We start from the raw sequence: 10,193 nt of genomic DNA, 5'->3' as shown, positions 1-10,193 counted from the left end.
ATATAAACAACAGTTTTTGTTCATTAAAACTTTATTACATTAACAAAAAATATAAAATCATTAGACCTTAATACTATCATCTACTATCTTGTTAGATTCTCTTTGGTCACATTATAATACATGGCACATAACATATTAGAAATCCCTTGCAATCAGAGTGATTTCATATTTGATATGCTTACGCAATAGCTGTTATAAACTTAAAAAATTACAAGAACATCAGATTGTATATCAAGGATTCTTTGATATACAGGGTGATCAGGGTTGGTTCCTTCTTTACATCAACTATTTTTTTTTTTTTTTTGAAACACAAACTTTAATTTATTAACTTTTTTTAAGTTAAAAATGTATCTATGTAAAAAGAAAAAAATTATAAAACAAATAAATTTTTATATAAAAAAAATATTTTTTTGTTATTTCATATAAACTTAATTCAAAAATATTAAATTTGTTTGATGTGATCCATGTCATAATTGTTTTGAGTAATCTAACTTTAAAAAATTAAGAATTTCTAATTTAATATGAATAATATTTTTCAAAATTAACTGTTAACTAAGTTAAATTAGTTTTTTTGCTTATGCAACTTTTAACGTAATTAAATTAATTTTATAAGCCAAGTTTAACTCAATTTTTAGTTAAAAAATATATTAAGAGAATGCTAAAATCGTGAATATGACCAATAGAACGATTTATAATACACACGTACGGTTTACGAAGCATCCAATATAAATTTCTTAAATTTTGTTTTCGTCATAAAGTCGACCAACTTGAGTTACATTTGCATCTATACTTTAATTGTAGAAAAAAATTTTTATATTTGTAATACCATTAATAAAATAAAATACTGAAAAAAATCATTGATCAAGAAAACAAGATAATTTTAACATTCCTTTAACTTATCCAACCCTAATATTTCTTGATATTTTTAATAAATTTTAACCTCGTAATCACTTAAAATTGATTGCTCAGCAGCAAGAAAATAAGGCTTAATCATAATAGGTTTTATTTAACGATCTAAAATTGCATCTATTTCTTTATGTCTTACCTTCTTTAGAAAATACTGAAAAAATGTATATAATCTCAAATATTAATAAATTGTAGCACAATCAATAATATGTAATTAATCATGCATTTAACTATGATATTAAAGGCATTTCTTATAATTGTTTACAAAAAAAACTTAAGTAATAATTTTCGAGTAATGTAATTTTATGATTTGCTTTTTTGAAGGTATACGGTTTCCTTGCCATATCTGGTAGATGTTACCACGTCTAATCCTAATATAGCAGCTTCTTCATGTATAATTTCATGTTCTTCTTTCGTAAAACCTTCCGAAAGAGATTGTCTTATTACGTCGCTACTATTGATAAGGTTTTCACACATCTCACGCGCGGCTTTTCGAAATTCAGTCATTTTTATTTGTTCTTCCTTAGACTTAAAGCAATTTTTATACATGCGTTTCTCTATGTCCAGATATTTGCGTTGCTTCACATTCGTCTAAAAAAAAAAAAATAAATAAAAAATAAAAAGTTTTTACAAAAATTTTTGTTTTAATAAAAAAATCTTCAACTTACTGTTTGTATTGCTTTTCGAATGGTTTCGTTTTGTGGGTCTAATGCATAACCTTTTTGTAACTCCTTCATTGCATCATTGTACTCTCCAATATTCAGCAAAGCTTTTCCAAAACTAAAATATAAAAAAAATTTATTATGATTTTATTTAGATTTATTATGTTTAAGTAATTTAATATGTTAATTAAATATGTTTATAAATACTTACTGATAATAGCTTTTAGCTGTTGGATTTGGCACACGTCTTAAGGCCATGCAAGCCCTAGTAGGCATGTTTTGCTTGTTGAAACAAATTCCAAGATTCACATATGCTCGTGTCAGTAATTTATTCATTTCAATCTCTTCCGCTTCATCTTTTAATTTGACATTCTCCAAACAATCAATAATTTTTTTGTATCTGTAAAAAAATTTATTTAATAGAAATTTATTTAACTGCATGTTTGTAGAAATTTTATAACATCAGTTATTTACTCTCGTATCGCTTGTTTGTAGTTATATTTTGTGAAATAACTTTTGGCAGTTACAAGCATATGTGTTACAGGCTTTGCCACACAATTAAACAATTGTTTCTCCTCTGGTAAGAGACTTTGATATGTAGCTGCACAGCCATCATCAATAAAATCGAGTAAATGAACAACGAATGCCACTTCCTCATTAGGTGGGATACGAGGCAGACAACCAAGAGCTCCAAAAGCAAAATCAGGATGAATCACAAATATTGCTATTTCATGCTTTTGCATAGAACGTATACCAATTTCTAGACCAGGTATAACAATATTCTGGCCTAGACGCAACGATCTTGGCTTCCCACAAGAGTAAGTAGAATCAAAAGGCTCATCTCTATACTCAAAATATCCAATGTAGTGAACGGTGGCATGAGCATTGGATGGTATAACTTCACCAACACCTTTTTGCTTAACAAACTTCATGACCTAGCAACATAATTTCATTAAGCTTATTAAAATTACATTTACAAATTTTATATAATTGCATTAGAAAACAATTTATTAATAAAATCAATATCATTTAAGAAATTTACCAATAAAATAAATAACAGAGGAGAAAGAATAATCATACAAGATAGATGTAAGATATCATGATTTTGTACAGTTTAGGTTAAATTCTAGAGGCAACTGGTAAAATTACTCCATTGCAATCTATTTAGACATTGTAGGGTAGTTACTGTTCATTGCATTTTTAAGCTGAATTTTAGTTTGGTAGATAGCAGAGATTTTTACAGATTTATACTCTTCATGTAATTTTGAGAAATATATTAAATATTTTAGTTGGACTTGAAGGCCTTGAATGTGACTTTTAAATAATGTAATTAAATTTAATGTGTAACGTAATATATGTACAAAGAACAAATAATATAAAATCTTATTAACTTTTTCATCTTCAGTTAAGCTCGTCATTTTCAATTTCAACTTTGAGAAGCTTATACCACAGAGGGATACAGTTTCTTTCTCATCATCCTCATTATCATCGTCAAAATCATTCATATTTAACATATTTAACATATCCTCATTGCTGAATTGTACATGTGGAGAATATCCAAAATCTTCTTCTTCATCATTCTCAATTTCTTCTTCAAGATCAAACGTAATTCCATCGGGAGTTATCAAATCACTGAAACAATAACAAATGTAATAACGTGGTCTCGCGTATTCTAATTCTTCTAATTCTTACCCAATTTTCAGACCATCCGAAAAGTTTACATGCTTTGCCATTTTTTCCAATGTAAATGTTGTAAAATTTTGTCAAAATTCTTTAATTTTATGTCAATTTGTTCTTGGTTCTTCTTTTACAGTTATTTGTATCTCTTGAAGAACACAGCAAGAACGCCTAACAACAAACCGTGAGAGTCACGTTTCTTTCCTTTCTGACTTTTCTAATTCTTTTTTTTGTATATATACAGGATATACAGTTTACTTCCGATTTCAAGGAAATTGAGCTCATTCAACGCGTTTTTTTGCACAAAACGAAAGAATCTGGCAAAAATAAGCGTCGGTCTGCCTCGCGAGATATTAATCGTTAAAATTGACTATTTAGTAGTGTTCAGTAGGTTAGAAAGAAACCTGAATACTTGAAACCTGAGAGCGGCACACCACGGCACACAGCATCTTACCATCTTAACCTAATTCCCAATTTCCATTTCCCGCTCCCGATCTTCTTTTCCGGAAGCTTCGAGACGCAGTACACTTTGAAACTTCCTGTACACTACCGCCACTTTCAAAATCGGTACTACGTAGCATATTACGACATTATCGATAAAATCGGCGGATTGGAAAATGGATGTGATTCGAGTCTGTGCTACAATGTTCGACCCACAGAACATACATATGTATATCCCATTAACTCCAGTCTTGTAAAGCTAGGGCCTGTCCCCCGCACAGGTAACAGCTGATCCAAAACGCTCTTTTTTTCGTCCATGGACTGGAAGCGATGAGCGGTCGCGACCGATCGCAACACCAACATCGACACCGGGCAACACCTGGTGAAAGAAACCGTCGCCGTGTCACGCGGAGTTAAACGCTGGCATCCGAATATCCATCTCAATTAGATGACGGCGCGGCGCCGTGGGCTGGCAGGTCATGGGGGCCTGTCTCGGCCACTGTTTAGCAAAAGTCACAGATTTTGTGCCGTACAGGTACAGGTTAGACCAACTGTCTGAGATCACTCTTAGAATATCCAGTGAAGTCATTGAATGATGGATACTCTAATTTTTAACAGTCCAGTTGAAATAATACTTTATTCGTAACTCTCAATATTTTAATCTTATGAGTCATGATTTTGTAATTGCTAAAATGTATGACTATGATCATGCATTATGTATAAATAAAAGATGTTGAATTCTACGCTGTAATGAGATATTTTTTACTTCTAATTGAAAGTCTTCCCAGTATATCATGGGTATTAAAAAAGAGCATATCATATTTCACTGTCTCACTGTTTTCTTGTATGTTTAGGTTCTATCAAAGGCATACCAGAATGTCTTTCCAAGAAGAAGAACAAGATGAGGTATATATTAGCTAAGCTTGTTTTGCAAATATACGGTTTTGCTAGAAAAAATAACTCTGATGTCTTATGTTTAGTTCATGGACAGTGGAGGGCACGAAGACCAAGCTAAAGGATCAAAAAGGTATAAAAATCAATTTCTACCTTTTAATTCTAATTTAACTTTATAATATTAATTGCATTTATCTGCCATGCTTACTGGATATAGTCTCTTATCATTCCTCTCTTTAAAAAGATTCAAGGTAAATTTCATTCAGTATACAAAGATAAAAATGTTACAGAATATGTGTGAGAGCTGTAGTTTGTTTTGAAAAAAGAATCTTAATTTACATTGTGAAATTTTATATATATTTGAATTAGAAAAAACGTGGGGTCCCGGTGACTTTGGAATTATTGGACGAGGGAAGGTGGTCACGAGGTGGCAATAAGTACTCCAGATTGAGTTCCAGGAATGATGTTTCAACGAGGTAGAAACATTTATACTCAGATAACATTCGTGGAATTATTGCATGTGTTTAAGATTAAAAGAACTTATGATTATTTTTAGTTCCGGTCTGGACATGTCGCTTCAAGTTCTTGATGCAAGAACGCTCATGAAACAACAGGCTTATGTCTCGTCCACTCCGGGATCATCGCTGGACCTTGAATGGGAGCATGAAGGTAATTATCATTATATCATTTTTATAAATCTTATGATGCATAGACTGATTTTACTTTTATAGGGATGCCACTGCCAATCATGGAAGATGAAAAGGGAGAGACAGAGTATTCTTTAACATCTCATACGTCCTCTGATAACAGTCAACCCTCTAGTCTGACGGCATCTCCTTGGTCCAGAGTCTCAAGTCCAAATAGTTTAGAATGGGATCCAGTGGAACCAGAGATGGTATGTGTCGATATAGAGACTGAACAACTTCTAACTGAGATAGAGAGATTAACAGACAGAGCTCTTAAAGAGACTGGTGAGTGGACTAACTCTAATACCGATAGCTGATAAACGATTCAATTGTAAGTAATTATCGAGATATTGTTTGTATTTTTGTATTATAAAAATCCAATGACGGAGTTAAAACAGTTGTCCTATACTTGCGAGAAATTATATTATTTCGATATTACTATTCTTGAAACGATATAACTATGTTTATATCGTTTCAAAAATGTGTATTGTACAACTTAGGATATGTCATATACAATCACGAATACTGTACAGAGTATCTTATAATAATATATAGCACAGAAAGGAATTATATCAAGTTACCAAATTGAGAAAAATCATTTGCAGCATATGCAATATATACAATTATATACATAAATAAATGATATATTTTTTGTTTTCAATTTTTAGGTAAGGCATTTGCTTGCTTAAAAATGGAAAATTAAACTTTAAAAATTAGACTTTAATAATATATCAAATTTCAGTTTTGCTTTTACCTCACGCAGCTTCCGTATGACAATAAATTATTTTTTATAAAATAAAATCATATGTGCCATATTTTACTTCTACACTTTAATTTTTTAATACAGATATGCACTTAAATGACTTTTGATTTTATACATTAAAACAATAGATTATTTAAAAATAATACAAATACCAATAATAATGCAAAGAAATATGCGAGATTCTAGTATAGCATATTATTTTTTATGCAATTTTCAAGCTATTAGCTATTATCTAAATCAGAGAGATATATGCGATTTAAAGTTCACACGTCAACAGAACATATAATTTAGAAAGATAGCAAATGTACAAAAGAAGAAAGTTTCAGATGGGAATTATTTTATTGTAATGAAAAGCATGTAAGAACGAAATTACGAATTGTTACTGTAAATGATAAATGTAGAATGCCTTAACATAGATAATAAAAGACTATGAAGTTTGCTATAGTTTATGACTGTGTTACTTATATTTCATTGATAACATCATTTTAATATATATTTCTATTATATCGTTATATATACAATATCGTTAATAAGAGTTTCTTAACCTGTATGAGGTACAAGTTTAAGAAACTATTTTAAAATATTTGTTAGAATCTTAGAAATAGGTACTCTCGAAAGAATGTCACATCAATCAAAAATATAAAAGATATAATTCAATAAATATATAAAAGCAATGGAATTGCAAAACATCGTATTGCACTGTGGATTGTAATAAATGTGACAAAATAATATGTTTATATATATGCTTTAATAAATAATTACTTTATTATATTTCTATGTACATATAAAAGAATGAACTTAGATAAAGTCTTGCTCTAAATCCTTTTCTCCTCTAACAGATTATCTTGTACATTAAATTTTTATTACAGTGACTATACACATATGAAAAGTGTATGAAAGCTATAGAGTTACACAGACATATTTGTATAGCTTATATTTATTACAAAATAGTATCATGTTAGGCTATATATAATATATATATATTACATAATGCAAATTTATTGGTAAAAATAATATAATTATATAAATTTATAGATATAGTTTTAAATTTATTACGTTGGGAATAAATGTTTACTGGAATAAAAGTAGCGTCACATAATCATGTTTCAATCACACGTGAAACGAATTTATGTGTTCAAATGCCACCTACTAAAAAAAGCTACGAACTTTATTTCAATCCAATATATTTGGACAAACCTAAAAAATATTTGAAAACAACAATGATCAAAACAAACAAAATTTATTATTTGTAAGTAATATTAAAATCTACAATTTAATACTAATATCATTTAACATACTATTAAATAAAATATATAAATGTTGGATAAATGATAATTTTTTTCAATACTATATTCATTAACGAAAGCAAGCGACTAGTACATGTAAATAATCGAACAAAAAATTTATTTATTTTGATCTTCTCATTTCAATGAAATTAAGATATCTGGGATATTCAAGACAAATTCTTATAAGAACAGTATGGATATGTACTATATAAACTAATGTATATACTTTCGTCATGTGTTTTCATAAAAACACACGTTTTCCTAAAAAATCGGATGGTTTGCAATATTCATGTGACAGTATAAGACTTCTTTTTCTGTAAGCTTAAAAAGGATATCCATAAACGTGTATAAAATGTACTGTCTTCATGACATATTACTATATTTCACAAAAATGACGAATAAATTAAATAAGAAATAATCGTCGTAAGATTAACAGAATAATTGCGGATACTAAAGAAGCGATAAGAATACTCCAAAATAAATCATTCGAAGAGGACATTGTTTCTACGCGATTTAGGATAATCTCAGGTTGCTGACGATCTATATTTTCCGGCGGAATTGTTTCCACATTACGATGCCGTACCTCGCTCTCGGATACACTTCTCGTATTATCCGTAAATAATATCTCTGATGTAGGGGAGTCATCGGCCTGTAATAAGTTTTTACATATATTTATTAAGTATTTATGAAATATGGAATCGGTTAACGGTTTTTGTAACATAATCGAATACTTAATGTCAAATTACATAATAATTCAATATATGTTTATGATATTGTACACATTAGCTACTTACTTTGAGAGCGATCGTTTTCAGCATGGTTTGCTCCTCCTCAGTGATGGGTTTTTTAACTGAGTTCTTGGACAACAGATTTACAACTTTACCACACGTATCGCACTGCCAGGTCAGCGATCTAAAATGAATCATAGATCAATTATAATATATAACATTTTCTGAAGCATAGTGTCCGAGTATGGATTTATATCTGTACTTCTTAGCGAGCTTCTGTCGTTCTTCAGTGCTATAATCCAATGCTCCGATTGTACCACTTCCCGGAGTAGGCATGAAAGCTATTAAAGCCAGCAATGCCGTTCTGATACTCCACGATGGTTGCCACGTTTCAGGATGATGGCCAGAGATACTCAGGCATATCTTCTTGTTTATTTCAAAGCGTCCATTTGGCTAAATAAAACAGGTAGCAATGTCGCAACTATAATACATCAAAATAACATAATTTATACACGATTCCTTGATATTCATTTACCGTCAACAGGATGATGTTTGGTGGTTTCATGGGATACTCTGGTGGTAGCAGGATTCTCCCATGATAAACACCACCCTCAAAGTCTGTAGACGGTGGTCCTTGCACTGTGAAATGCCATTCAAACAGGTTGTCTTCAAGAGGAGACGCATAATACTCCTCGGTGGCCTCATGTAGCTCTTGAGCCTCTCTCATTAACCTCTTCACCGCTAAGATACATACATTTAATGAGATAAACGGTCTTCAATCGATATTCATAAAAATACTACTTGTGTGGCTCGTCAACAAGGTGGCAGACAGTGGCAGATAAGCAGACATCTTTCATCAGACTCTTATCATGTAATATACACATACGTAAGGTATCTCATATACACAGGGTATTTCTCATGTTTTATCATGGGATAATAGTGCGTCAATGCGTTTATCGTGGAAGAAACGATACAAAGGCTCATCAGAAGTTAGATGGCAACGGGTTGCCATCTATGAGTACAATAGCCCCATAGAAATATGTCAGAGTCGCACGGACGACGGGTCCTGACCGGCGGCGCGATCTCAACTCACCTGGGCTCTTCGCGTTGTATTTTCCCTCGAATGACATCTTCGGCAGCTCCTCCGGACACCTTCCCTCGTCGTGGCGCAGGTTAAAGGACCGAGGAACGGGAATACGCGCGCCGCGAAGCAACGCGGAATACGTGGGTCGTCGCTCTCTCTCTCTAGCGATCCCGCGAACGCACTGACCGATCTCCCGTTCACATATTCGTGATCGGCGCGCACGCACGCCGATCTTCGCACGGACGATTCTCGACGTCGTCGACGGAATCGCGACGTGGACCGTTCGACGCTCGCACGGCTGCACGAGGTGAGGCGTGACGTGACGTGACGTGACGTGGTGAACCTTACCGCGCTTTCGCGCTCGCGCCGCTTCTATTTATCGCCTCCGGATTCGGAGTCGCTCCGCGCGACCTTGCGCCTTGGCATGGAGAGAGAGAGATAGAGAAAGAGAGAGATCGTCGACGCGGAGCACGAACCCGCTGATTTTCCGTTTTCTCCTGGCTTCTTCTGAACCCTAAATGCAGAAAGGCAGAGACGTTTCTAATCGATGTTTCGATAAATTAATCTGGGCACACTTTTGCCACAAGCAAAATTTCACTCGCAGGTTTCACAATGTTTATTAAATAAAAGTTTTAACGTTTGAATTAAAAAGAAGCTATTTACAAAATGTTTATAATAAGTATGATTTGAATATTTATGAAAAGATTTCATAAACATTTTTTGCGATTTGCTTAAAATTGACCAGATTATAAAGATTCACCATAGACATTACATAAAAATAATTATAAAATTTGTAGTCTATATTTTAATAACATTTGGAATAAAGATTTTATGACTTCATTTATATAAAATACTTATATAATGTTAAAAAATATAAATAGTAATAAATTTATTATGAAATTTATAAATATTTATGATAAATATTGCGTGCTGTCAGGAAATGTAAGACAGATGATTAAAAAGAAACTTTGAAATTTTTTAGATTTTTTGAAAAAACAGTAAAAGAAGAGTAAAGTATTCTAGAAAAATAAAATAGACTGTCAATACTTTTAAATGTTACAATTTA

At 31.8% G+C, this 10,193-nt stretch overlaps 3 protein-coding genes and 1 long non-coding RNA gene across 8 annotated transcripts; 1 reads left to right on the top strand and 3 right to left on the bottom strand.

The window, feature by feature from the left end:
* Positions 1–13: 13 nt before the first annotated feature.
* On the bottom strand, positions 14–3,806 carry LOC105205773 (inactive peptidyl-prolyl cis-trans isomerase FKBP6). Of its 4 annotated transcripts, none has more exons than XM_039449395.1 (7): positions 3,700–3,716; positions 3,261–3,416; positions 2,960–3,200; positions 2,043–2,503; positions 1,780–1,968; positions 1,575–1,686; positions 14–1,497 (listed from the first exon to the last, which is right to left on the bottom strand). In XM_039449395.1, the coding sequence occupies exons 2-7, from the start codon at positions 3,299–3,301 to the stop codon at positions 1,210–1,212; spliced, it is 1,332 nt and encodes a 443-aa protein (XP_039305329.1). In that variant the 5' UTR covers positions 3,302–3,416; positions 3,700–3,716; the 3' UTR covers positions 14–1,209. The 4 variants fall into 4 exon arrangements, with proteins under 4 accessions (XP_039305329.1, XP_039305328.1, XP_039305330.1 ...); XM_039449394.1 differs by lacking the exon at positions 3,700–3,716 and adding an exon at positions 3,650–3,666; XM_039449396.1 differs by lacking the exon at positions 3,261–3,416 and having other exon boundaries at positions 3,700–3,806.
* A 124-nt stretch (positions 3,807–3,930) lies between these two features.
* LOC105205772 lies at positions 3,931–6,478 on the top strand. Of its 2 annotated transcripts, none has more exons than XM_011175275.3 (7): positions 3,931–4,221; positions 4,541–4,592; positions 4,667–4,713; positions 4,798–4,831; positions 4,950–5,056; positions 5,137–5,249; positions 5,312–6,478. In XM_011175275.3, exons 1-7 carry the CDS (start codon positions 4,166–4,168, stop codon positions 5,581–5,583), a joined length of 681 nt encoding a protein of 226 aa, XP_011173577.1. In that variant the 5' UTR covers positions 3,931–4,165; the 3' UTR covers positions 5,584–6,478. The 2 variants fall into 2 exon arrangements, with proteins under 2 accessions (XP_011173577.1, XP_011173576.1); XM_011175274.3 differs by having other exon boundaries at positions 3,931–4,227.
* On the bottom strand, positions 5,039–5,445 carry LOC120357811. Its single transcript, XR_005574811.1, has 2 exons — positions 5,304–5,445; positions 5,039–5,230 (listed from the first exon to the last, which is right to left on the bottom strand). It is a non-coding gene; the product is annotated as an uncharacterized LOC120357811 (long non-coding RNA).
* A 294-nt stretch (positions 6,479–6,772) lies between the features above and the next one.
* Positions 6,773–9,511, bottom strand: LOC105205775 (ubiquitin-conjugating enzyme E2 J1). Its single transcript, XM_011175279.3, has 5 exons — positions 9,137–9,511; positions 8,579–8,784; positions 8,306–8,496; positions 8,110–8,227; positions 6,773–7,964 (listed from the first exon to the last, which is right to left on the bottom strand). Exons 1-5 carry the CDS (start codon positions 9,171–9,173, stop codon positions 7,719–7,721), a joined length of 798 nt encoding a protein of 265 aa, XP_011173581.1. The 5' UTR covers positions 9,174–9,511; the 3' UTR covers positions 6,773–7,718.
* Between the last annotated feature and the right edge of the window lie 682 nt (positions 9,512–10,193).

The sequence above is a fragment of the Solenopsis invicta genome, chromosome 5 (assembly GCF_016802725.1).
Source record: "Solenopsis invicta isolate M01_SB chromosome 5, UNIL_Sinv_3.0, whole genome shotgun sequence".
Classification (NCBI taxonomy): domain Eukaryota; kingdom Metazoa; phylum Arthropoda; class Insecta; order Hymenoptera; family Formicidae; genus Solenopsis; species Solenopsis invicta.
This window is presented reverse-complemented; position numbering and strand designations above follow the sequence as displayed.

Bases quoted from the DNA above. Each gene is read 5' to 3' on its own strand.
- LOC105205773 (XM_039449393.1), bottom strand. From the start codon at position 3,702: ATGGTAAGATGCTGTGTGCCGTGGTGTGCCGCTCTCAGGTTTCAAGTA. The intron at 2,504-2,959 runs GTTAATAAGATT...TTATGTTGCTAG, and splicing joins GCTTAACTGAAGATGAAAAA to GTCATGAAGTTTGTTAAGCA. The intron at 1,498-1,574 runs GTAAGTTGAAGA...TTTTTTTTTTAG, and splicing joins TTCGAAAAGCAATACAAACA to ACGAATGTGAAGCAACGCAA.
- LOC105205772 (XM_011175274.3), top strand. From the start codon at position 4,166: ATGGGGGCCTGTCTCGGCCACTGTTTAGCAAAAGTCACAGATTTTGTG. The intron at 4,228-4,540 runs GTTAGACCAACT...TTGTATGTTTAG, and splicing joins TTTGTGCCGTACAGGTACAG to GTTCTATCAAAGGCATACCA. The intron at 4,593-4,666 runs GTATATATTAGC...TCTTATGTTTAG, and splicing joins AAGAAGAAGAACAAGATGAG to TTCATGGACAGTGGAGGGCA.
- LOC105205775 (XM_011175279.3), bottom strand. From the start codon at position 9,173: ATGTCATTCGAGGGAAAATACAACGCGAAGAGCCCAG. The intron at 8,228-8,305 runs GTACAGATATAA...GATTCATTTTAG, and splicing joins CGACAGAAGCTCGCTAAGAA to ATCGCTGACCTGGCAGTGCG. The intron at 7,965-8,109 runs GTAAGTAGCTAA...AACTTATTACAG, and splicing joins TGAAAACGATCGCTCTCAAA to GCCGATGACTCCCCTACATC.